The sequence below is a fragment of the Heterocephalus glaber genome, unplaced genomic scaffold, assembly GCF_053883595.1.
Source record: "Heterocephalus glaber isolate CG9 unplaced genomic scaffold, H.glaber_assembly_v1.0 deba00001531, whole genome shotgun sequence".
NCBI lineage: Eukaryota > Metazoa > Chordata > Mammalia > Rodentia > Bathyergidae > Heterocephalus > Heterocephalus glaber.
Genome location: NW_028258329.1, coordinates 21,586,743 through 21,614,336, shown reverse-complemented (window position 1 = coordinate 21,614,336; position 27,594 = coordinate 21,586,743). Strand labels below are relative to the sequence as shown.

Here is a 27,594-nt window from a genome sequence, read left to right as displayed (position 1 = left end):
GACCAGGGGTACTGAACACCATTGTGACCTTTCGGCAGGCCTATCTCTGTGGATACACCGCCCATCACTACCACCAAAGCAACCCACAGCATCCAAGGGAGAGCTACACAGCACCCTGCATGTACAGGCTCCTATTGTGGGCTTTGAGTTAAGGCTACAGGAAATAGGAAATGTTCTTAAACATAGGAAAAAATGTTTACAAGGAAGGGAAAGTGTTTTGTTTTTTTTTTTAAATGCCCTTCCATTTCCCTCACCAAACTATGGAAAAAGTTAGAAGTCAGAGCACTCTTGGGAGAACAGTCTCACAAATGCATAAGATGGACTATAAATCAATACATCCTTTCTGAAGAGTGACTGGCAATAGTACAGTATTAGGAAATTCAAAGTCACTGCCTCTGAATGCCTGGTTTGAAAAAAGCTATCATGAAGACACAAAAATTTATGCACAAAGCCATCTATCATAGCTTTACTTTCAATATAAAAACAAAAAACATCTATGTTCAGTTGCTAGAGAATGGTTAGTTATATCACTGTACTTAAAAAAAAATAAAAACAGGGTACCTCTTGTGACAGAAGCTGCTTTAAAGAGTTTAGTTTATGTCATATAATGATCCTAACTACTCTGTAGGTACTAATACCTCCATTTTACAGATGGAAATACCAAGACAAACGTCACCGAGCCAATGAGTAATAGAGCCAAGATTCAAACACACAGCTGACTCTCAACCCATGATCTTTCCCGCCTAGCTGTACACACCTCCTTTGAACTACATGGTTTATAAAAAGCTTTCAATGGAAGGGCAATGGAAGATATTCATGATATGACACTAAGGAAAAAGGCAACTGCATTATATAGTCAGTATAATCTCAACTGAGGGATGAAGCATAAAAGGATGAAGGACAGGCCAAGTATGGTGGCTCACACCTGTAATCCCAGCACTCAGGAGGCTGAGGCAGGAGGATTGCCACAAGTTCGAGACCAGCCTGGACTACAAAGTGAGTTCAAGTCTGGCCTGAATTACAAAGTGAGACCCTATCTCAAATTAAAAAAAAAAAAAAAGAATGAAAGGTATTAAAATTGTATCACTAACAGAATTGGGTTCTGATTTTTTTCCCTTCCTGTGGCCTCATATTTGTGAATAATTTCTGAAAAGAATAATATGATTTTCAATCATATCAAAAAATTTATAAAATCCTGAATTTTACATTAAAATATAAAGCCTTACGAAAACTATCCTTTGAGGCTATATGCTCACAGCAGTCCAACATTACCTCTATCTACAGAGGGCTGGGGTAGAGGAAGAATTTGCCTCACCACTACATGGTGACCAGGATGCCGGGAGATACTAGACCATACAGTGGTACCTACAAGAGACATGCTTAAGGAGGGATACAAATGCAAATGCAAAACATCTGTCTTAAAAGTGCCCAGGACCTGAAATTTTCGGTATTCTTTAAAAAAAAAAAAAAAAAGCAGTTCTTTGCTCACTGTATTTACTTTTTAAAATTTATTTTATTTATTTATTTATTTTTTTGGTACCGGGGATCGAACTCGGGACCTTGCACTTGCGAGGCAGGCGGTGGAACCACTGAGCTAAATCCCCAGCCCCTGTATTTACTTTTTTGAGAGTCTCACTGTGTTGCCTAGATTGGCTTCAGACTCCTGTCTTAGCCTCCCAAGTAGCTGGGGCTACAAGCAAATGCCACCATCCCTAGCTTGCACAGTGTATTTAAAAAGATTAAGAACTCTATATAAGCAGTATTTAGAATCAAAAACTCATAAGACTTTCCAATTATCTAGAGTAAAAAGTCCCCCATGAACTTAACCTACAAAAACTAAAGCTGAAATACATCTACTGAAGATTTTATAGTACAGGCTTTCCTATGACCAACAGTCAAAATAGACACATACTACATTACCTGATCGCCTTTCATAATCTTCTTAGCCTTCATATTTATATAATAATCTCCCCATAGGGTTTTCAAAAGAACTTCCTTTTTGATACCAATTTTTTTACTATAGATTTTGGCAAAATGTTCAATTCTGAAAGAAAACCAAGAGTTCATGTTATTAGTAACAACAATAAATATGCATATAGCTAACACTTGGGTGCTTCTGCACCAGGTACTAGTCAAAGTTCTTGCCATGTATTACTAAACATAATCATTTCAAATATCTTACAAATTGCCCTCATTTTACAGAAAAGAATAACAAGCACAAATGCATTACACAGTAGTAAGTTGGGGCTCAAACTCAAGCAGTCTGATTCCAAACCTCATGTTCTTATCCAACATTCTATATTAATGTGAATTAGAATTCATGCTATATCTCCCTTTCTTAATTTTGATATATAAAAGATGAAAGGAACAAAGGCCAAGGAAATGTGTGCTCCAACTGACCATCACATCTGTGCCAACAACAGAGCCTTATTCCAGGTCTTCATTGCTATATGTGATAGTGCTCACCAAAGAAATTAACTCTAGAGCTAGAACCTGCCCAAAAGAGTTTCTTAGCATCCTAGATTAAATGGAAAACATACATACACCTATCTAACTCTCATAAAACCATGGAGAAAGCAGCCAGCACCACAACTTCCACCCATGGCAGAGCAGCCAATCAACACCTAAGGATGCTTTGTGTATCACTGAGTTGCCTGAAATAAAGGACCTAGAAGACACCTTCTCTGCAAGGAACTGTGTTTAATCTAGGTTGAATCTAGAACTGTCGAAGTACCAATATCTTAAAAGACGCCTGCTCAGGAATATCCTCTCTCACTACTCCTTTTAAACACTGGAAACCCAACCTAATGGCATAAGAAAACTATAATGATTAGGAAGGAAGAAATAACACAATTGTTGTTTGCAGATGACACAATCATCTGTAGAAAATCCAAAAGAATCAAGCTACCACTGGAACTAATAAGCAATTATAGCAAGGTTACACATAAGGTTAATATGCGAGTCAATCACTTTCTTATATACCAGGAGTGAACAAATGCAATTTAAAATTAAAAGTATAATACCACTTACATTAATGTTACCACAAATAAAACACTGAAGTAGAAATCCAACAAAATATATATAAGAGCTGTATGAGGCAAATTACAAAACTCTGATGAAAGAAATCAAAGAACTAAATAAATAGAGAGATCCACTATTCATGGTTAGGAAACCCTCAATACTGTCAAGATGGCAGTTCTTGGGCCAGGGATTTAGCTCAGTGGTTACGCAGCCTGCTGCACAAATGCAAAGACCCGAGTTCGATCCCCAGTACCAAAAAAAAAAAAAAAGAAAAGATGACAGTTCTTATCAACTTCATCTTCAGAGCCAATACAACCTCTATCAAAATTCCAACAAGTGGGCCGGGGATCTAGCTCAGTGGTTCTGCTGCCTGCCTCAAAAGCGTAAGGACCTGAGTTCGATCCCCGGTACCAAAAAACAAAAAACAAAAAAACAAAATTCCAACAAGTTATTTTGTGAGTAACAACAAACTGATTTTGAACTACATGGAGAGGCAAAAGACCCAGAATAGCTAACACAATACTAAAGAACAAAACTGAACATACTAACCATACCAAACTTCAAGCTATAAAGTCACAGTAATCAGGTCAGTGTGGTACTGGTGAAAGAATGAACGGACCAATGGACAGAGTAGAAAGTTCAAACAGACCCACATAAATACAGTCAACTGATCTTTAACAAAGGGGCCACAACAACATAATGGAGAATGGTGCTTCAATAACTGGACAGCTACAAAAAAAAGAATCTACACAGATCATATATTCTTCACAAAAAAATTAACTTAAAATGGATCACAGCCTTAAATGTAAAACACACAACTATACAATTCCTTTAGTAGATGACATAGGAGAAAATCTGGGGCAGTGAGTTTGGTGATTGACTTTGCAAATAGAACTCTACAGGGATAACACATAAAAAAAAATGAGTTGATCAGCTGTAATTCTTTTTCTTTTTTTTTTTTTTGGTACTGAGGTTCAAACTCAGGACCTCACACTTGCCAAGCAGGCGCTATGCTAGTGAGCTAAATCCCTGGTCCTACTCAGCTGTAATTCTTTACAATTTGAAATTTTTCTTTTAAAGATATTGTCAAGAGAATGAGAAGACAAGCCGGGGTGTGAGAAAATATTTACAGAAGACACCTTGATAAAAGACTGTTATCCAAAACACAAGAACTCCTAAAATGCAATGATGACAAATAAGTTGACTTTAAAAAGGCACAATATCTGAACAGACACCCCACCAAAGATGACATGCAGATGGCAAATAAGCAAACAAACTTGTTCACTTCATGTCATCTGGAAGCTGCAAACAATAATGAGCTAAACTACACAACAATTAGGATGGCTGAAATCTAGAGTCAAGAAAAAAACCAAGTCTAGGCAAGGATATGGAGAAACAGAAACATCATTAATTGCTGATGGCAATGCAAAATGGCACAGATTATTCTGGAAGACAGTCAAGTAATTTCTTACAAAACTAAATATACCCTTACAATAGGAAATAATAACAAACCGTGGTTTCTATTCATTACATTGGTTGAAACATATCCACACAAAAGCCTGCACATGGATGGTTATAGCAGTCCAATCAAAACTGCTAAAGTAACTAAGGTATCTTTTTAATGAGTAAATGAACAAACTAAGGTACAATCAGACAATGAAATATTATTCAGCACTAAGAAATGAACTATCAAGCCATGAGAAAACAGGAAGGCAACTTAAATACTTATTATTCAGTCAAAGGAGCCAATGTGAAAAGGATATATACAGTTGATTCTAACTACATGGCATTTCAAAAAAGCCAAAACTGCGGAGATAGTAAAGAAATCCTAGGCTGCTCTGGATTGAGGGTGGGAGGAATGAGTAGGTGGAGCAGAGGAGCTTTAGAGCAGTGCAACTATTCTGCATGGCAATATAGTGGTGAATACATGATACTACACACCTGTCCAAATGAGCAAAGTGCAAAACAACACGAAGAGTGAGCCCTAATGAAGTCCTTGGGTGATAATGATGTGTCAATGTGGGTTAATCAACTGCAACAAATATACTAATAGTAACAGCGAATGTATGTGTGGGGGCAAAGGAGTTGGTAAAATCTCTGTATCTTTCACTCAAATTTGATGTGAATCCAAAACTGCCATAAAACATGTAGTTCAAAGACTCCATTTCTTGCACTGTAGAAAGAACCCAATGTTAGTACACAGCAGACAATTCTTTACAGGTCAGCCAGAAATGTGGTACTGCTAAAACCTAGGGGTTAATGACAACTGATGTAAGCCCATTGGTGTCATTCTTAAGAAGCTGTGTTGCAGAAGTCTGATTATGGTGGGAATCAGAAACGTTAAAAGCCATCAAGCAGCAGCTTAGAAGCAAAACCAGACACTACAGAAACTGCTGAAAATAAATATCCAGTGACCCTTCTCAGAGGTGTAAGTGAGAGAAAGCCAGTCAGAAACCAAAATCCAAATTACAGTTACAGGCTATTAACATTCTGCAGCTGAATTCAAGGGGCCATTACTTTCTAAGTAATTTGCTATTGTAAATTTCACTTCCTATTTGATTCAATAGTTATTCAGCATAGCCTTTGTTCTTTTAATTTTCCAAAATGTTGATTTCTATAAAATCTGTATATTAATTTATGAATGTTTTTGCCTTCTGAAGAAGGAAACTCCCCTTTTCTCCACAAGTCTCATCTCCCTCCAAAGAGACTTCTGCATCTTTCCCAATAAGGGAACACCAAAAGGAGTACAGTGAAGAGAAAGTGAAAGACTCACTCCCTGGGTAGAACTGCTATGCTTCACAAAGAAACAGCTGCCTACTCCTGGTTTCTGGTGGTTCAGCAACCTGCAGCAGGGCAAATGCAAATCAAGATGTAAATCAAGACTCTATCTCTGCAGCTTTCCATTTGGCAACACCAGATTGTGCCAGGCAGGTTGCAATCCTCCACGCACCAAGGGTGTCCTGGTGGAGGGAAAAAATAGAAGGCAACCACTAGGGCCTGAGTTGCCAAACAGCCTTCAACCTAATTCTTCAGAGATGCTTGATTTTTAGGGGTGATATGTGTTGGAGCTTCAATGAATAAAGCTGAAACTCTGATCTCTGAATGGCAATGTGGGTCTACTCTCAGATACCTAAAACTAGAGATAATGACTAAGTGATTAATGCATCAAACTTGTTACATTTTCATATTATTTTATTTATTTATTTTTGGTACCAGGGATCAAAGTCAGGACCTTGCGCGTGGAAGGCAGGCACGGTGCCGTTGAGCTAAATCCCCGGCATTTTTGTATATTTTAAATTTGAATCTTTTTTCAGAAACAACATAGGACTAATTTTTGTGTATCCTTCACTGATACTTAAGACAAATATTATACTATTTATGGGGGCTATATTTCTGTCTAATTAACAAGTGACCAGTGATACATTAAAATCTCCTCCAAATCATGAGCCTATAAAGTTCTACTTATAATTGTTTTTGTCCTATACAGTATGTTATTTGATAAATAGAATTGTCTCTTTGCTACTGAAATGTCAATTTACATATAAAAATTATCTTTATGCCATAATTAATTTGGCATGAATTTTATTACTAATATTGCCAAGCTTGCTTTTTCTGTTCACATTTGATTGATGTATCTAAGCCAAAGCTTTGGTGTTTAGCATCTGTCCATTAGGCTTATGTTTATCTACTTGCATAGAAAACTACTGGATTTGTTTTCTTTAATGAGTTTTCCTTCTTTAAAATACTTTATCTCCTTAATGGGGAATTTCATACATTTATTGTCACAACTGTTGGCACCAGTTGGATCTGTAGTGCAGCTTCTGAACATGTTCCCAGGATTTTAAAACCTGATGTGCATTACCCAAACTGTGCCATAGTTTCTTTTACCTTTCAAAGTGTCAAATACCCTACCTGCAATTTTTAAAGTGATAAATTTAAAGATTTTCATAACTCCTAAAACTTCTATGAACCATAAATTACAGTGGAACATTTGTTCATTTATCGTCAAGCTTTTCTAGTCTACCATGTATTTACACATGCATGTGCATACACATACGGGTACATAAATCTCTCAAAATCTTACTTTTTTATCCTTTTCATTCTATTTTTCATGCCAGTTATCATAAAATTTGCTTATTTACACCAACCCATTCCCTGTTACAACTTAGTGCTTTTATTCACTTACCTGTCGTTAGTTCTAATTTTAAAATACCAACAGCTTCTAACACAACTTTGCCATTCTGCAGCTCTAATTTACTTCACTTCCTCTATAGAATAACCACAAATGAGATTCTCAGAAGAGACCTGCAGAACACATTTGTACTTCAAGACCTCACTTGCTTTGTTGCTGATCTTCCTGAATGACAGTTAGGTGTGAAGTTATGCAGCCACATACCCTTCTGCACCTCAGTTGATTCGGTGGATTAATATTACTTGCAGGATTCTAAGACTTTGGTGCACAAAGCTAAATGAAACTACTGGGAAGGCCTTATCATCTCTTCTTCCCTATCCTTACTTTATAAAGCTGAGGCCTCAGTTCTACTTACCTCAAATAGGAACTTAGATTCTTACTGCTACCAACCCAACTATTCCCCTGGAGTAACATCAATTAACAAGACAGATTTAGGGAGCAGACCCGTGTTCATCCTCTAGTCAGTCTTCTGAATTCTGTCCCACTGTATAAGAGTTTATAGCACCATAGTAAGTTCTGAAGCATTCTCATTTACCCTCTTTTTTGACACCTGCAGTGGCCAACTTTCCCTATTCACTGACAATTAAGAGGAAAACTGGAAGGAAAGGCCTGCGGTGCTTCCATTTTTATCACTTTCATCATTGCCCCATCCATTAACGCCTTGATCTGTTGAGAGTATGTACTAGCCTATCTCTAAATCTGACGTCTAACACAAGAGAATATGCCCTTACTGACTGATAGTATCTAAAAATGTCAAAAGTTGAAAGGGGTACACAAGTTACCCTTATTCTATACATTCAAGACTCGCCCCATTCCTTCTCCTTCCACAGAAAACACCTTCCAATTTGCCAGATTGACTAAAATTAGCATGAAACATTAAATTAATTATGAAAACCATTACAAGAGAAGGACAAGCCCTCCACCTTGTGGCTCACTAGCAGAATGCTCTCAAATTAGGAATCAGCAAGTACAATCCTGTAATATTACTGAATGAATCACTGTAGTAACTGGAAGAAATGCTTAGAAATCATCTTAAGCCAATATTCTTATCTTTAGATGGGAAACTGAAGTCCAGAAAGGTGATAATGTCATGCCAGCAATCATGTTGGAAAAGTGTAACTTCTCTGCAGGTTCATACTTTCCATCTTTACTATATACCTAAATTTATTTATATTCAGTATGCCCTTCCATGTACCAAATGGACTAAGGTTTACAATTTTTTACAAACATGGAAAATTATATTATATTATGGTGTTCAAGGTAAAATCTGTTTAGTCAAAAGGAAACTAGGGGATAAACTCCTATAAAAAGGAGGACAAGGAAAAGCCAGAGATTGGGTCTGTGATCCCCAAGCCTTGCATTCTAGTCAACTGCTAACACCCTTCTTCTTTCCCATTTCCAGGTCATGTTAATACACATTTCAGAACAGATACTGTTTTATCCTGGTGCATGATTTCTGGTTCTATGATTCCTTCAAACTACAGTGGACCCTTGAGTTATGATCAGTCTAACATATGAACAATTTGGGTTATGACAGGAATTTTAGTTTTATTTACAAACAAAGTCTTGAGTTATGACCCAAATGCCGGCTGCTTGTGCTTCCAGATTTAACCCTTAAAAAGTTCCCGAAGGAACATTACAACATCTTTTCCTGTGTGTGGTTAATTGAAGAAAACCTTGGCCAATATCTAAGGACACTGAGATCTGCCTGTATGTAGAGGAGCCCAAGCCTTCAACTGACCAACCTGAGTTACAACCAGCCCTTGAGAACAAACTGAGTTCATTAAGTCAAGGTTCCCTGTATATGCAAAATTAAGCTCCACAAGTCGAGTATATTTCATTATAGTCCCACAATTATTTCTCCAAGCTAAAGACACTTTTCTCAAAAAATATAATCCTTTAAAATTCCACAGCTCAACAATAGCTATGGTTAAGAAATGTTATAAATAAGCTACCACATTCTAAAAATTAATAACACTGTTCATGGCCCCAGCACGTGCATATTCAGAAGGAGTAATAAGAAGAAACAAGAGGGGATGGGGATTTGGCTCAGTGGCACCGTGCCTGCCTTGCAAGCACAAGGTCCTGAGTTTGATCCCTGGTACCAAAAAAGGAAACAAGAGTCTCTACACCACAGTAAAGATCTCAGAGAAGAAATATGGTAAGAAAACACAAGCCTTAAGAGTGAGACAAGCTTTAATCTTAATATCAGCTCTGCCACTTAGTAGCCGAGTAATGTTAAATTCCTCAATATTTCTGAGACTTAGATAATAAATGTTAACATATATTTCAAAGAATGGTTGTAAAATTGCAATGACATAATTTAAATAAAGTGACTAACTCAATGTCTAGCATAGCATATAAAGCTTCAATAAATTCATTTCCATATTAACTTCTGCTAGAGTAAGTTATATGTGCTGATTCATGCATAAATAACCTCAAAAAATATACAGCCAACTGCCAGGAGATGAACTGAGCTAAGGAAAAAGGTGGGAGACTTTTGTGGCATATAGGGTTATATGCTTTTAATTTATTCGAAGAATAAAGCTTTTAAATAATCAATTGTATATAAAATCTACACAGAGATGCAATATTGGTACAACATTCCAAAATCAACAAACATAATCTATTAACAAGCGAAAGACGAAAATCAGGATTATATTAACCAATACAGACAAGCCATGTGAAACTCATTTATAATAATGATACTCAGAAAAATAATAATACTGGGGGATGTCCTTAACTTGATGAAGAGCATCCAAACAGCCTTCAGCTAACATAATTCCCGGTAGTGAAAGACTAGCACAAAGGAGTGATGTATGCCTATAATCCCAGCACTCTGGGAGGTATAGGCAGGAAGATCATGAGTTGGAGCCAAGCCTAAAGCAACTTAGTGACTTAGTGAGACCCCCGTTTCAAAATAAAAAATAAAAAGGGCCAGGGAACTGGCTCAGTGTTAAGGCCCTGGGTTTGATCCTCTGTACAAAGAATAAAAATAAATTTAAAAAGGCAATGTTTTCCCCTTAAAACTGAGAGTAAGGTAAGAACGCCAACCCTCAGCACTCTTAGTCAAAGAGCGCTGGAAGATCCAACCAGCACAGTAAGATAAGAAAAAGTCACAGTGAGCAAGATGGACATACACTAATCAAGTATATTTGTACATACCAAGAATAAATATCTGAAAAATAGATGTAAATCTAATGTAACATGTATATGATTCATATGCTGAAAGTGATAAAATGTTGATAAAAGATATCAACAAAAGTCTAAATAAATGGAGAAATATTCAGTGTTCATGAATTAGAAGACTCGACATGGGGGTATAGCTCAGTGGAAGAGCACTTGCCTAGCATGCACAAAGCCCGGGGTCCAATCTCCAGTATCACCAAAAAAAAAAAAAAGAAAAAAAGGATGATAAATGACAAGACTCAACATAACAAAGGTATCAATTCTATCAAAGGTATAATTTCTATCAAAATCCTAGCAACATTTATTTTGCAGATGTAGGTAAGATTACTATAAATTTATATGACAAGGCACAGACCCTTAAAGAAGTAATTTTAAAAAAGAATGTTGGCAGAAATAATCTACCTGATTCCAAGACTTATTTTATACTTAGAATAATCAATACTATGTGGTAATTCGAAAGACAAATAAATACATATATCAGTGGAAAAGAACAAAATACTCAGACCCATACAAATATGTCCAATTTTATTTTTCCTCTAGTACTAAAGATTGAACCCAGGGTCTTTGCAATAAGCTATATCCCCAGCCCCCTTTCATTTTTTTCTTTTCTTTTTTTTTTGGCAACAGGCTCTTACTAAGTCACTAAGTTGTCCAGCCTGGGCTCCAACTTGTGACCCTCCTGCCTCAGCTTCCCAGAGTGCTGGGATTACGGGTGTGTGCCAACACATTTGACTTCCAACTGGTTTTGATAAAGGTACAAAAATAATTCATGGGGGAGTAAGCTTAATAAAAAAAAATCTGCTAGAATAATTTGACATCCACGGGCAAAAATAAATCTTGGCATAATCCTCACACTGTATATAAAAATTACTCAAAATAATTCAGACTTAAATGTAAAAAGTGAAACTGTAAGACTTTTAGAAAACATGAGAAAATCTTCAGGATCTAGAGATAGGTAAAGAGTTCTTAAACTTGACTCTAGAAGCAAGACCCATAAAAAGAAAAAGTGGTAACCTGTACTTTAGCCAAACTAAAAACTTTGTTGTTGAACACACTGTTAAAAGAATGTAAAGCCAAACTACACACTAGGAGAAAACACTATCTGCCAAAAATATATGAGACAAAGGACTAGTATCTAAATTATACCGATCTTACAAAACTCCACAGTACAGACAAGCAAATCAATTAGAAAATAGAGGAGAGAATTCATCCAAGAGGAAATACAGACAAGAAGTCAGTACAGGAAAAGACTTCAGCATCATAGGTGGTAGGAAAACGAAAATTAATAGCACAGTAACTTATCAGTACCCCACCATTAGTGGCCAAAATAACAACAGTGACAATATAAGTGATGGTGAAAATACAGAAAAACTAGATCACTCATACACTGCTGACAGGAACATAAAATAGCACTCCTGGAGAGCAAACTAAGACTGCAACTACCATATGACCTAGCAAATGCACCTCTGACATTCTTTTCTCCAGAAAATAAAAATTTACATTTACACAAAAATCTGTGCATGAATGTGTCTATTAGCTTACATATTAATCCCAAATCGGAAAAAAACACAGATGACCTTTAAAAAGGTGAATGGTTAAACTTCGATAAAGCCATATCATGGAATGCTACTAGTAATAAAAAAAAAAAACTATTATAGGTGGAGCATCCCTAATCCAAAAATCCAAATCCTAACCTTTTTGAGGGCTGACACACCACAAGTAGAAAATTCCACATGAACTCATGTGCTGGGTCCCAGTCAAAACATGGGCATACTAAAAATACTGCAGAACGTTACTTTCAGGCAATGTGTATAAGAGGCAAATGAGCCAAAAAAAAAAAAACACTTGGGTTCCATTCCCAAGATATCTCAATATGTATGTGTAAATATTCCAAAACCTGAAAAACCCTAAACCTGAGACATCCAGTTCCGAGCATTCGAGACTGAACTAGTAACACACACAATTTGGACAAGCTAGGCAACAATGCTGAGTAAACAATGCAGAAGAGGGTACATGTTGCTTAGTTCCATCTCTATCCCATTCTTGAAAAGACAAATTATAGAAATGGAAAATAGGAATGTTTGTCAGAGGGTAAGGAAGGTCTAGAGGTAGAAAGGTGTGGCAACATAAGAGCTGTGGGGTCCTTGCAGGGAAATGTTCTCTACCCTGACTGTTTCACTGTCAGTGTCCCGACTGTGATACTGTAATACTGTTTTGTAAGATGTTAACCATGGGAGCTGGGAGTAAGGCATACAAGAGAATGCTCCATATTATTTTTTTACAACTATATGTGAATCTACAATTATCTCAAAAAGTATTAAAAAACTAACTTTACGTAAATTCCACAAAGATTTAATTAGACTCCAAAAAAGACTTACCCAAAGCCCCACCCATCTATGGCACTGGCAAACACCACATTCCCTTGTTCTGGGGAGAAGTAAAGGTGAGAATCATCTGTGTCCTCCAAGCCAGTGCTCCAGTCATACACCTGCTCTCCTTGTTCAGAATTTGGATTTACTTGGGAGTCAGTTTCTCTCTCTGCTCTTTCTTCTAAGACTTTAGAAGTAAAAAGTGTTCCTGTCAGTGCGTTAATCTAGGAGAGATGGTGAAATGGCAGAGTATCACTCAGATGCTTAGCATACTCCCAGCAGGAGACACTTATATCATCATCGTTTGGGCTCACTGGAAGAGACAATCAATTAATAATTAATTTCGTGTGTTAATCCATCCAAAACTAAATTAGGCTTTTGCAAGGTCATTTTTGTGATTATTATTACTGATGTAAATGCTAATGTGTCATCTTTGTATTTTTAGTACTGGGCAAGCAGTACTGCTAGGAACTTATGGTTTCCAAATTTCAAAACCCTAGTTTGTGACCTTCATCAACTCCTCTGCCCATTTCTCACATCAACCATTTGAAATTTTCACCACTCTCTTGGGTCCTCTTCTCAACCTCTAATCCCCAACTATTTTTACTTCCAATAAATAATCTTCCTTCCTACCAAAAACAAAAAATGGAACCTATTACTCAGAATTCTGCAAGTTCCCTATGTTCCAGCCTAGAAGCCTGTTCAAACCCACAAGGGCTGCTGGCCCTTCTCCTGCCCAGCAGGATGGAGTTACTTCTCTAGGGTCTCTTGGCAGGGCAGGTACTTCTACACCTCTGCTACGTCTGCAGGGAACTCAATCCACCAAACATTCTTTTTCATGGCTCTACCTTTATTATTTCTTCCCTTCAGCAAATCAACGTTCTCAAGCTGATCTTGTCAATGGTTTTTGTCTTGAACAAATGTCAAACTCTTATGAGTGCCATACAAGGCTTGCCAAAATCAATGTCTTCCCTTCCTTTCTCCCATCTCTTGTCACTGCTCAATATGATCTAATTCTTTAGCTACACCAATTTCCTTGGGAGAAACACTGTACTGTGCTCTCACTTGCCCTTATGACTTTGCACATCTTACTCCAGCTCTTCTGAATGTCCTTCCTCTTGGGCCGGGGATTTAGCTTAGTGGTTCTGGTGCCTCCCTTGCAAGCGAAAAGGTCCCGAGTTCAACCTCCGGTACCAAAACAAAAAAAAAAAATATGAATGTCCTTCCTCTCACTATACCTAGTCAACTCTCACCTTCCTTCCATCTCAAGGTTTGCCTAGCCAGATGTTTCGTCCATTCCCTCTTGATGCAGACTGGGGTAAGTGGCCCTTCTCTGTGCTCTTGAATCACACCCACAGTTGATCACGTCATTCAGATCTCTCTTTAAGTGTTCATCTCCCCTACTACACCTATACTACACCATGAGCTCTTGGAAAACACGGACTCTTACCTGTCCATCTTGATATTCACAATCCCTAGCACACAATGGGCATTTGATATTTCATTTATACAACATATATACTGCTGAATAAACAAATGCTTGGATAAAATGTCATCTAGAGACAGATGGTACCAAACCACAGTCTTAAAAAGGACAGCCTACCATCCAAGCTTTTGGTGTATGATGCCTCTAGGAGACTGGAGGGTTTCCAAGAGCATGATAGCTCTGCTATCTCAGTCACATGTGAAGACTCTAGCAGGAACTCTGAGTACGTAACTGAATTTTCTGTTAGCAACACTTCACACTCAACTCTTCATTGAAGCCTACTTTTTACAATACTGAAGAGTACCATACCTGTTCCAAAATATTCTTGAGGTGAGAATATGCCTCCTGTGGGGTGAATTTTAGTTCCACTATCAAACGATCTATCTTATTAATCACTAAAACTGGACGTATGTTTTCCAGCCACGCTTGTCGCAGAACTGCCTGTGTCTGATAACAACAAAACAAGAAATGTACAAATCAGGATTTGCAGTAATTACAATACATATGAAATTTTGATTAACAACCAATACATCCCCATATCCTTTTATCAGCGCTCGGACTACACCAGTAGACATGAGGCCTCCACAAGTACACGTACAACACAGCAATGAAGAACTATGGGCAAGAATCATCCTTGTGACTGTGGAACTGACAGCTCATTTAAGAAGGATGATTAAGATCACATAAAGACAGCAGTCTGGTGGAAATATGTGTATGTGTGTCTATAGACAGACACACACCCTCCCACATACAGAGTTAAGGTAATTGTTATAAATGGACACCCACAATATCAGCACAAAGGTCAAAAAGTAAAATGTTCCCCCAGAAACCACATGCTCGCCTCCCTGACCGTAACATGGTTTCTTGAAGATAACTATGGTTCTCGTACTCTCAAGTCAAGTGTGTTAATCTCACTTGTCCTGCCAGGACACCCCAGACATCACCCCGACAAGAGGCTGTGCTTCTTCAGTGGGGACACCTGAGCTCTCAGCAGAAATCAGGGCAGAGGCCAGAGGACAATCACAGCTCATCTTCTTTGAATACCAAATTTCCTCCATCTGAGTAACTTAAACCTTTTATTATTCTTTTTTAAAAAAAGATAAAATGTAAGTTTTCAAAAAAATTTAAAGGAAACAAATGTAGGTACTCTGGACTCCATCTCCACCAGAACCCCATGTTCCCTCTGGTAGTCAGGTGAATTTTTCTAGCTGGAGTTGGAAGAGTAGAAGAGGAAGGCAGGGAAGTAGGAAAGGAGTATTCGCGTGTGACTGGTTGGAGGCAGAAGTGGAGACCGAGGAGCCAATAGAAGAGAATTCCTCCTATCTGCCAGAGAGCCAGCTCCTCCAATGCTTTCACCTCAACAATTCAGGAACCCCAGCCCCTCCTACATTCCTCCAATTTATGCTGCATCCCTAAGAGGATAGAACAGAGACTTCAAAGGATCTAAGGTGAAGTCATCATGTCTAAGATCCTTCAAAACGATCATTTAATTCCACCACAGATGGGAACATTATCAAATATTAAATAAAAACCCACCTGTCTGTCAGCAAAATGCCTGAAGAGGCCACAGTAATCAGCAGTTTCTCCTCTTTCCCCTACCATTTAGCCAGTTAAGTATTCTCTCACCACACCATTACCTGTGGACAGACCCCTTCCACAGCATCTACCACAATGATGCACCCATCACAAATTCGAACAGCTGTTGACACTTCCGAGGAGAAGTCCACATGTCCCGGAGAGTCTATGAGATTAATCAGGTACTCCTCATTATCTGAAATGAAGTTTGAAAACACACATTTTCAGCTGTGCAGGTACAGACTACTCTTCCTCAGGCATTCTAAATAAAGGCAGCTTCCAAGGAAAGAGTAAACAAAGCTAAAGGAGCCAACAGCTCAACCAAGAGTTATCATTCCAATTTCTCTCCCTGTGGGGATATAGCAAAACAGCACCTACAGAACATGCTAAAGGACTTTATGATTACCCTAACATTTAATCTCTTAATAAGAGATTAATGTGCTGGGGGGCTATGCTTCAGGGCTATGCTTCGGTGCTAGAGCACCTGCCTGCAGCATACAGGCCCTGGATTTACTCCTCAGCACTGCAAGGAAAAAAAAGAACTTAGTGTGAGCCAGGCACTGTGCTAAGCAATCTGAATGTGCTAATCACATTACTGAACCCTGACACCAGCCCTATGAGATAAAATTACACTCTTCTCCTCCCTCTTACAGATTAGGACGTGGAGATAGAAAGAAACCAGTGCCTACAGGACATAAATGAAGGTTGTTCAAAGGAGCCCATAATGCCAACTTCAAAAAACCAAAGGGGTGGGCTAAGTTCTTCCTGGTAACTTCTCAGAGCAGTGTGTAAATGTGCTCAATGAGAACTAAACTCAAGCCTAAAAAATTCACAAAAACTTTACAAATATTTAAGCAGCAACTGTGTGCCAAGCAGTGTGCTCTGTGCTCTCACACAGACTGTCATCTTTGACAGTCACAACAAATGTGACCATCACCCTGACTGGCACTAACATTCACACAGCCTATCCAGCCCACAGTCCCAGCCAAGCCAGAACAACTGGTCACCCCAGGTCACAGAGATTTAGCCTCAAAACATAATCTAGTGAATCACATGAAAAATAGTAATACTATACAATTATATAATTATTCCCTGTTACTGCTAAGTTTGACAGAATTCATTTTTAAAAGTAAAATAATTATATCCTTTTGCTCCTCCCTTAACTTAGTGTTTATTAATCTCAGAGTACTCCAAAATTATTTTAGGAGGCCGGGGATTTAGCTCAGTGGTTCTGCCACCTGCTTTGCAAGCGCAAGGACCCGAGTTCAATCCCCGGTACCCCCCTAAAAAAAACAAAAAAAGAATTACTATAGGGATGTTATAATTTACAGGCCATTTAAAGAAGAAAGTTGCAATGTAATTTTAATGACCTGATTTATGCCCCAAATGGTACGATGATGATGAAACAAAAAACAGTACCACAGCTGGAGCTACCATTTAAGGATTGCCCGTCTATGCTTGGCACAGTTCTAAGTATATGATGTGTACTGCAACTGTACAGTCATTTCCTGCACGGGCCCCTTTCACAGAGTAGCTCACCAGGGCACAGACAAGATAAGTATCTGTCTTAGGGCTATCTAGCTAGAATGTGACTCTGGGCTTAAATGCCTGAGATCAAGCAATACACAGTAAAGGAGAAGTTCAAATCCATCTACCTCCAAAGACAATACCTTAAAGACTACTGAGGATGGCAGTGTCACCCCACATGCCAGGATTCAGCGGGTGGTAAAACCCAGAAAAAGTATGGGAAGGACTTCCCGGGGGCTCACAGGAGACCACCTTCCTCAGCACCACTGGCCCCACTCGGTGGTATTTTTAGGTGAAGTGTTTTGTAAGGGACTCTGGCCCCATTCAGCTACTAGAGAAAGCTCCACCAAAATCTGTGGACAGCTCCAAAGAAAATCAAGTCAAATTTCCAGGCTCTGGAGCAAGGGCCCACTATGCATAATCCAGCCTCCTGTCAGACCTCACTCACAACCAGTTCTTCTCATCAGCCTCTTGGACACATGACACGGAATCAATCAAATCAGCAGAAGAAAAATGAGCAAGTCTAGCATGGTCCAGAGTCCTATTGTATAAAGCAAAAGCTGTGAGATTCTTGTAATCACTTGGAATTTCCTTGGCCTAATCCTTCACTTCAGAAATGCTGTTTACCCCTTAAAGGTAAGATATTTACCCAAGGTCACAAAAGCAGCAAGCCAGAAGCATGTCCAGTTCTAGCTAATGGTCTTTGTCATTTCTTCGATCAGCTGAGAAACTACACTTGATTGTTTCTTAGCTAAATTCCAAACTTCAAGGTGAGAGAATTACAAACACTTCCTCATCTTCTTGAGAAGCTATCTGAACCTGATATACAGTAGAAGTTTAAGAGACTAGGTCTCCTGTCTGGTCCTTCAAAGATTCTAAAAATGCACTCATGCAGAGATCTCAGGCCTCCTATGCACACATCTATTGGTACTACAGGAGTTTTAGAAAAATGAACTAGCTATGTCACCCCTAAATATGCATCCAACTCCAGACCCTTTGAAATTCAGAGGTGGTAGGTTCAGATCTACAAGGGAACAAAAAACTAGTGGTACATGAATGTTTCCATGTGAAAATCTACATCCTGAAAAATAAGTGTGTAAACAAATAAACTTGGGAAATATAGCTAACCCTCAAGCTCAGAACATGCATACACAGTAAACATTCTAAGAAGCTCAATAATAACAATAATAATAAGCCTGTCTATCTCTATTAAACCTGTAGTTTCTCCTATGCATTCAAGGGTGAAGAGGAGAAAGTGCTTTGGCCAGTCACACCCCAACAGAGGAACAGGTTGGTTCAGCTAGGGTGGGCCTCCCAACTGCCTCAGTGGCCTTTTCACCTAAACCTTTTCCAACAACTTCAAACTACCTTTCAAAGATAGAGGAAAAGCCATCCCAAATCCATTAGAGAAAAAAGTCCATAACAAAGCTCTCTGCTGTGACTTAAGACAATTTTGTTTTAAAACTTTTCTTCAATGCCACCCACTACTTTGTGTGAGGATCAAATAAAAAAATACATTGAAAATTATGGAATACTATTACTACTGCTAGTGAAAATTACAAATTAAAAAAATTTTAAGCATACTGAATGATCTTCCCAATTTTAACAGAAATCCTGGAGCTGTGTGTTGTTTTAAAGCATTCAGGAACAGAAACGTCCGCTGCTTTATTTCCTGGGTATCACAAAATACCACTGATGTATAGTGGCAAGCAACTGAGAATCCTTTTCAGTGAAGTCAAAGCTAAGGGTGTCTTCTGAAACTGCAGAGAGAAGATGAAGGGCAGGCACAGAGACACCAGAAGGTTTCAAACAGCTGTGGGGTAAATGGGCAAAACCTATTAAGGCAGATATGGAAAGGCTGCCTGCAGTGCTGAAGCCTAAGTTGAGAATCTAACCCAAATATGAGAAAGAAGTGGTGTTGGAATTCTGATGGGAGGAGTACGGCAGGTCAAGGAACCAGCAGTATGTGGTAAGACTATCAGTGAAAAGACAAATGTGGGCTGTATGGGTCAGAAGTGAAGGGAGGAGGCTGATGGGGCTCAAAAAGCTGGAGAGTCTCATGAAGTCAAAGAACGTGCACCTGACTAGATGGGTGAGACTTGGGAGAATGGAAGATTATGGAGAAGGGAGTAATTCTGTTTTTCTTTTTTTTTTTTTTAAGTGATTTCACTAGTAAGCTCACCACTTCTCAGTTGGTTATACATAGAGACTTCTCTTATTGCTGAGACAAGGTCTTGCTATGTTGCTCAAACTTGTCTCAAACTCAGGGGCTCAAGTAATCCTCTCTCCTCAGCCTGAGTAGCTGAGAGTACAAGCACATGCCACCTCACCCCACTGGGAGTATTTAAATTTGAGCTGTCAAAGATGCATAGTTCTAGGAAATGTTAAAATGCAAAAAATAGCCATGGCAGTGGGTTGGGGAAAGAGAGAATAACCCTGCTGTTGAGAAAGCAAGCTGTTAAAGTCATCCTCCAGGACAGTAAAACTACATTGGAGAATTCAGGTGAAAAGGAAAATCATGAGCCAGGTACCAAAGTCATCAATGAATAAGGATCCTGCCCAAGAGCTGATAATGCTAAGAAAGGAGAATAGAATGGTAGGACTCCCAAAAGGAGTTTTAACACAAGAATGAGGGATGAAGCTTTGCGATTAGTGTTAGGACAAGAAGAATGGCAACTCGATGTTCTGCCCACAGATACAAGGGCCCTGCAGAAACAAACAGCATGCATTTGAAAGAAGTATCAGGAAAACAGAGTTGTCAGAAGACAGCAAGGCAGGAGGAGGAAGGGATACCAATAAAAAAGATACTGAGGATGAAGGGATGTTTATTCACCTCAGAACGTTCTCAGAATGAGGTCTGGTAGGAGGTGGAGGGAGGGTGTCAGAACCACAAGGAAACACGGGGAAGAAACTGAAAGCCAAGCCAGATCATGAGGCTTCCAGCTTGAGCCATGACCAAGGACAACAGGGATGTGGGTAATGCTGGCCAAAAGAAGATGCAGACAAGCAGTCCCAGAAATCTGTGGTGAAAGGAGAGAGACTTATGTTGACTGCCCTCCAAAAGTCTCCTGAGCCTAGTCAACTGACTAGAAATGAAATTACTCGGCTCCTAGAACTAGTACTGCATTCTAGAAGCTGCTTTTTCTTAACCTCTCTGAACTTTATCTTGCATTTAACTAAATTAAGGATAGTATCATCTCACAGGATGCTGTAAGGATTAAACATAGCCATGTGTACAAGATACCTAGCTCTGAATTACACTATCAGGCACCTAATCTCTTTGGCCTGGCATAAACTGCAAGCTTCAGAAAAATACAGCATTTACCATCTAAAGAGAAAAAAAAAAGTCTGACCTTTCCTCAAAGGAAGGACATCAGAACTCTTCCTCCTAGCCCCAATTCCAAAGAACTAGGACAATCATCAGGATCATGAGGTAACAGTTGCAGAGCCAGGAGGAAAGGTAGGTACCTGCTGCTGACTGAGAAAGAAGACTTTCTAGCATATGCTGGCCTTGTGTTGACTCTGGATGGCACCAATCAGTTCCCCATATCCTGCCTTTGGAGAGCAAGACCAGAGAGCCACAGAGCTGAAACCAGCATGGATGTCAGTCCTGTACCTGGCCACCAGCAGTGAGCCAGAGAGAGCTGTTTCCAGAGATGACCTTGCCTTTGGACCTCCTTGCAGACACCTGCTGTACCTCTGGTCTCCACTTCTGGAGCAACCCTGGCTATATGTGGCTGCCACGTGGGAGAATCCAAGTGTCCTGCTGAACAAAGTCATCAGCTAGCCAAAACGCCAAAAGTTACTAACCCTAATAAACTAAAGTCCACTGCAGTATGTTCTGCATGGGATTTTACAATTTTTAAATAAGTTGACAACATTTTAAAAAATTACTCAAAATCTTAAAAAAACAAATTTCCACAAAGCATTAATCAGCTGATATAAACAGTGATGACCATCACCAAAGGAGTGTGGAAGGTCCACCACAGGTAGGCACAATTCACTCTCCAGTCCTTAACACCCCATCCAGATGCCCCACTTACACAGAGGCACTAATACCAGCTTTGTTCAAGAATGAATAATACAGTACTTAGAAATCATATTTGACTACAGGTGTTAGAATAAGCTACTTGGAAGGAACATTAAGTTAGGTATTTACTTCACAGTATATCCACATATGTGTGCATAAAATTCTGATTGAGTTAAAAATAAAAATTTTAAATAACATGGTAAAACTGATCTCTATTTCATTCCTGTGTATGATATTTTATTATAGAATATACGATAATTTTCTATAACATAAACTTGTAAGTTTACTTAAAATATCCAAACAAATGAATTAGAATAAAAACATCAAAGTTCTGCAACAGCAAAATTTCCTTACAGTTAAAATGACTGGCTAGAGTAAAAAGGACAGGAATGCACATTTTTGAAACTATTCAAAGTGCAGTCTATGAATTTCCAATTCTTAAAACGATTTGAATATAGTCCTTTTCTATAGCTGGATTCTAAGCTAAAGAATTCAAAGGCATTCTATTGCCTCTCGATCTCTTAGGAAATACTCCCAACAATACACTTTCTATAACTCTTGAAATGACAAGATAAAGGAATGGTATCCTTACAGGACACACACAAGAAGAGGTGGATAAGAAACAGAAAAATAACAAGGTTTACCAATATGATTCCAAAATTTGTAGCACATGTTGGTCATAATTGTAAAGAAGAGAGGCTCCATTTTCTCAATGAAGAACTAGACCCCGGGAAAATGCTAGACTACCACTTTGACCGTTTTCAGCATCTCTACAGTATACATGCTTGCTGTAGCTTGTTTGTTTGTTAATAAGACCTTATATTTCAATCCAAGTAAGGATTAAAAAAATTTTTTGCAGCTGGTTTAAGAGTCAGAAAAATTAAGAAAGAGAAACAACTTAATTCAGATTTAGTATACAGATTCACAACTAAGAAGGCATTCAGAGAGGGCAGGAAAGAGAGGAGCATGGTAACTAAAAGTCACCTGTGGAGTTTCTTCAGCTTCCGTCCCATCCAGTTCTCCTTCCACTCACCCACTATCAGAGCACGAAATACCCTACTCTGAATCATCAATAATAAGCGAAACAGAAAAATGTATCTCATTTCTTAGGTGTTGGGAGAGCCGATGGCTCAGTCAACATTTCCAAGTTCTGTCCTCATTGGACAAGTAAGCCAAAGCTTCAAGAGAAAGATATATAAGGTAACAACCAAGATGAAAACAACCAAACCCAAGGACAACAGTGGAGTTCCTGAGGGAAGGTCCATCAACTTTCACTGATGTGGTTCTGGGGCCATCTTGGCTCCAGAATTCAAATCTGACTCCAATTTCAAAAAGACATTATCCCAAAGACTCCCATTTTCCCCAGCTATTCAGGAGGCTGACACAGAAGGACTGCAAGTTCCACGCCAGCTGAGCAACTTACAAAGACCACATCTCAAAATTTCAAAAACTTAAAAATGTTGGGGGGTGGTGCCTGGGGGTAGCTCAGTGGTATAGTACTTGCCTAGCACACACAAAGCCCTAGATTCAATCCCCTAACCACAAAGAAAGAAAAAAATTTCCATGTATCTATCTCATTTCCAGTATCATTTCACATATATTGTTTCAATAAGCCTTCCCACTACAACCCAAGCTAGTTTACATGTCTCTTCTGTGCACTCTAGGAAGCATAACTAAAAAATCTGAGAGTGAGCTGCCTAAGGTCACAGAACTGGACAAGAAATGCCAAATCATTCAATTCCCAAGGTCCTGGGGCCATTCTCCAAGTGCAATTGAGTGAATTTTATAGTGTGTCAGGTTAAACCTGAATAAAATAAAAAGGAAGGTGATGGTGACAAGAGACAGTTTAGAGCACAGAAACTAAATCTGACACTAGAAGAGTCTTCAAGTAAAAACAGACTGCTAACATGAGCACAGACTATGAAAGCCCACAAAGCTCTTGAGGTCTATAAAAGGAGATAAGAAATAGACACATTTTTGACCCATTATGGCTTGTATCTAGATATCCCCCAAAGCTTCATGTGATCATAGGTGGGGCTTCTCTGAAGTGGCTGGATCTAGGGTGTAGGATGCTGGGATTTAAAATGTGATGCTGAGATTAAGGGTATCCGATATTGGGAGTAATACTGCCCTAAGGGTGGGTAGCCTGGATGGACTATAAGGGACAGAAAGAGAGTCACTTGCTACTTCTCTGCTTTGCTGCCTTCTGTCTGCCCTGCTTTGCCATGAACTGTTTCTCCTCTGGGAAGCCTCTCTGATGCCACCCTGCCTTGGAGCCACCCAACTATGAAAAGAAACTTCCACAAACTGTGAGTCAAATAAACCTTTCCTCCTTTAACTTCAGGTGTCAGGTATTTTGTCTCAGCAATGAGAAAAGTAACTAAGACAGTCCCATTCTCTGGATCACTGAAAAAGAACATAAATGTGAGAGGTGGTTTTAAAAAATGATGCATTACTTCAGTCCCTGGACATAATGTTAAGGATTTGGTATGTATCCTCCCAGACACCTTATCTGCAGACATATTTTATTAACCAAACACATTCATGTCTTAAAAAAAAATAGTCTGCAACTTGCTTTTTTGGTTTTTATACCTTTTTTCTGTATCATTACTTAGATCAAGCATTTGTTTTAACAGCTGCATAATACTTCACAGCATGGATATATCAATTTCTTTAACCACTCTCCTACTAACATTTAGCTTGTTGGTATTTTTTTCATTAATACAAACTTTTTGGTGAATATCAGTGAAGATACACTTCTCACACCGGTTTGACTATTTCTGTCAGAAATATTCCTGGAAGTGTTATGAAAATAATGACATCCTCATTTGGGGTCACGGTAGTTCATAGTTGAGAAAATAAGACTCCAAATCTAATTTGAAGACAATGGGGCAGATCAAGGATTCAGCCAGGAAAAGGAACATCAAGGCCAAGCCAGCAAAGCCCAGGGCTCCTAACTTTCCTGTGAAGATATCCACACAATCCCCTGGTAGGAGAGAGATATAAACTGCCAGCTCTTCTGCTCTTGAGCCAGACAGAGGTCCCCATCTGCATCCAGGCCTAGATGGCCTCACTCTTAGAACAGGTTGTTGGAAGAGGTCATAATAAAATTCATGGACTCTAAGGCAAAGAAACAGAAGCATGCAATTAATTCAGAAAGAAAGGAGGGCAAGAAAGACGCAAAGTTGTGCTTCTTTAAAACAAAGATCAATTTACCTTTTGTATAATGTAGTGAAATGGCACTGGATTTCATAGTGATCCCTCGGATCTGTTCATCTTCTCGGCTGTCCATGTACCTTAACTGGAAAAACACAGTACGTACTTCCTTACTTCCACTCAACTAAAATGCAACATTAAAACAGGCTAATTTTTGTTTTAAACACTTGTAAACTAGTATAGATTAGTACAGAGTGCCCTTTTGTTTTTTGTTTTTTCTTAAGGGGCAGGGGGCTGGATGGAGAAGGAAAATTTATGTAGGGGAAGGAAAACACAGATGAAAGTCAGTACCTCAGTACCTCTAGGACTCAAATGTATTCCACACTGTGTAATCTCCCAGACTGCTGTGCATCCAAACTATAGTAAAGAATGACTGAGAAGTCCAGGAAAATTCAGAAAGCAGCATGTGCAGGAATTCCTTCTGTTCACCACAAACATAGCTGTTCTTTTCCTGTTCATAGGTTAACTGACATAGTCTAAGCAGAGAAAGTTTCTAAGGGCATAAGAAGCTTTTATTCCTTTTCCCAAGTTTACAGATTTTTAAACATTTTTTTTTAAACAGTAGTAGACAGTATTGATTATCACCATTTCACTGGCTTTTACAAAGCTTCAGTGTCCACAATAAAGGCCAAGGTTTTGGCCTGTAACTATGTTTGGTTGTTATTGTTGTTTGTGGTACTGGGGATAGATCTCAAAGCCTTCACACTGAGCTACATTCCAGCCTTTAAAAAACATTTTTTTTGAGACAAGAGTCTTGATAAGTTGTCCAGGCTAGGCTCAGACTTGTGATCCTGCTGCCTGTTTCCCAAAGTGCAGGAACTAAAAGTATGTGCACCATGCTGGGTGTAAGTACTATGTTTTATACTATTGGACCACTAAAGAACAAAACAAATGGCTCGTGACTTTGTAGAGAGTTAATACTCTCTGAAATGCAACAAATAATGATCAAATATAACATACCTTGCCTGCAAGTCGGCTGGAGATGATTCCATTACTAGATATGAGACAATCAGCAAGAGTAGTTTTTCCTGTCAAAATAACATTAATTAGAATCTATAGCTTTTTTTTCCCATGAAGTTCATTGGTACATTTTAGGTATACAATACAGTTACATTCATCATTGGGATCTTATACCTTTACATAACGTATCTTGGTTCTTATTTTTTCCCCATGCCCCTGTCCTCCCCTCACTCCCTCCACCCCTCTCTATTTACAAAGTCTTTGTTTCAATTTTTTTCCTTTTCTCATATTTTTTCTTTTCCCTTCTTCCTTTTCCCTACCCCTCCCACTTCCCCTACTCCTTCAGACCTTTTCTTCCTATAGAATCTATATCTTTTAAAAAAGAGGTCAGAGGATAGATTGCTCCTACATATTTAATGTCTGGTCATAAAAATTAGTTTCACAAAAATTTCTTATTTAGCTACACCAAGTGCCATAAGACAAAAGAGACATTTTAAGAGTACTATAGATGTGTGAACAGAATACCACCTGAAGGTCAGAAATGCTGATACTCTATTGTGCTGAAACTTAGTCTTGCTGAAGATTCCATTCACTTACCTGGAAAATTAGCAGGCAACTTTTTATTTATTTTTTTTTATTTTTTGGTACCGGGGATTGAACTCGGGTCCTTGCGCTTGCGCAGCAGGCAGCAAAACCACTGAGCTAAATCCCCGGCCCTACTTTTTAAAGCACAAGACTCTTAAATTGAGACAGACTTTAAATAATGTGCACAGACTTTTAACTGATGAGGCAAATCATCATGCCAATCAAAACACAGAGCACTTCTGACTCATCTGTCCTATAAGAATTTGGTCAAATTTACCACAATTATTATTATTAACTACCCGATATCTATACTAGTGACTATGTTTATAAACTTAAGCCCCTGATAGCTCAGAATGACAAAAGGACAGCAGCAACTTTTGTCTCTGAAAGGTACTCTGGGTAAAACAGTATTTGTCACATTTCCCCATGTATGACCTTACTTGGAATTTTCCAGTTAAAACTGTTAAACTAATGTTATTCAGTAAGGAAATTTACCCATCTTCTACTGTTTGAAATACAGTTTGCAGAGGGCATCAGCTACACTGTAGCCTCCACAGCAACCTCATATACAAACCTAACCCTAGACTCCACTTTATAAGTCTTTGTACACTCCACGTGTACATTCATGGTTACCTTTATTAGACTACCACTAAAGTCCACCAATTTCAAGTGGTACAAACAGGTAATTTTGTCTAAAAAATGGCGTAAGTACACATAATTACTGCAGTTGAGTTGCTCTAACAAAAGGAGAGGTTTTTCTTTAATAAGTCCTTACCACACTCTAGGAACTTTAGCAAAGCTATGGAATCTGAGTAATAGTTTAAACCAGAGATCAATGGAAAAACTGAAGATCTTTAATAATGTGGTATCTGTTTGCCATGTGAATATTATGTTAGCAAGTAATCCTACAGCAACACTTTCCTGCTACCCAATAAAGTAGAATTCATCCTATATATGGAAAAATATAACCCCCATTGAACATAAGAACCAAGAAAGCAGGGGCACTGCTTTATTCATGGCCATATCCCTAGGACCAGAACAATGTTTGACATATAGTAACTATCTCAATGACTTTTCTCATTTCTAGACAAAATACCTGACACCCAAAGTTAAAGGAGGAAAGATTTATTTAGCTTGCAGTGTGTAGCAGTTTCAGTTCACAGTTGGCTGGCTACGAGGCAGGGTGACAAGGCAGAGGAGCATCACAGAGGAGAAACAGTTCATGGCAGGCAGAAGACAGCAGAAACAAGCAAGTGATGAGTGACAAGCCTCTTTTGGTCCCTTAAATCTTATCCAGGCCTCCAGCCCTGAGGGTGGGTAGCACTCACACCCTTAATCCTAGTGCCTTTAACATGTAGCCTTGCACCATGAATCATTTCCAGTGTCACACATTCTAGATCCAGCCACCTGTGAAAAGCCGCACCTTGACTGCATGAGGCTTTGG

The 27,594-nt window shown here is 38.8% G+C and overlaps 1 protein-coding gene across 5 annotated transcripts in view; it reads right to left on the bottom strand.

Annotated features, from left to right (window-relative positions):
• Positions 1 to 27,594, bottom strand: part of Efl1 (elongation factor like GTPase 1) — a 139,644-nt gene that overhangs the window by 109,631 nt on the left and 2,419 nt on the right. For all 5 annotated transcript variants that reach the window (XM_087188556.1, XM_087188559.1, XM_087188555.1 and 2 more), the window contains exons 3-8: positions 25,566 to 25,633; positions 24,606 to 24,690; positions 15,895 to 16,028; positions 14,567 to 14,704; positions 12,781 to 12,995; positions 1,921 to 2,044 (exon numbers count right to left, since the gene is read on the bottom strand). In XM_087188556.1, coding sequence (XP_087044682.1) covers positions 1,921 to 2,044; positions 12,781 to 12,995; positions 14,567 to 14,704; positions 15,895 to 16,028; positions 24,606 to 24,690; positions 25,566 to 25,633 — 764 coding nt within the window. The remainder of the gene's footprint in view (positions 1 to 1,920; positions 2,045 to 12,780; positions 12,996 to 14,566; positions 14,705 to 15,894; positions 16,029 to 24,605; positions 24,691 to 25,565; positions 25,634 to 27,594) is intronic.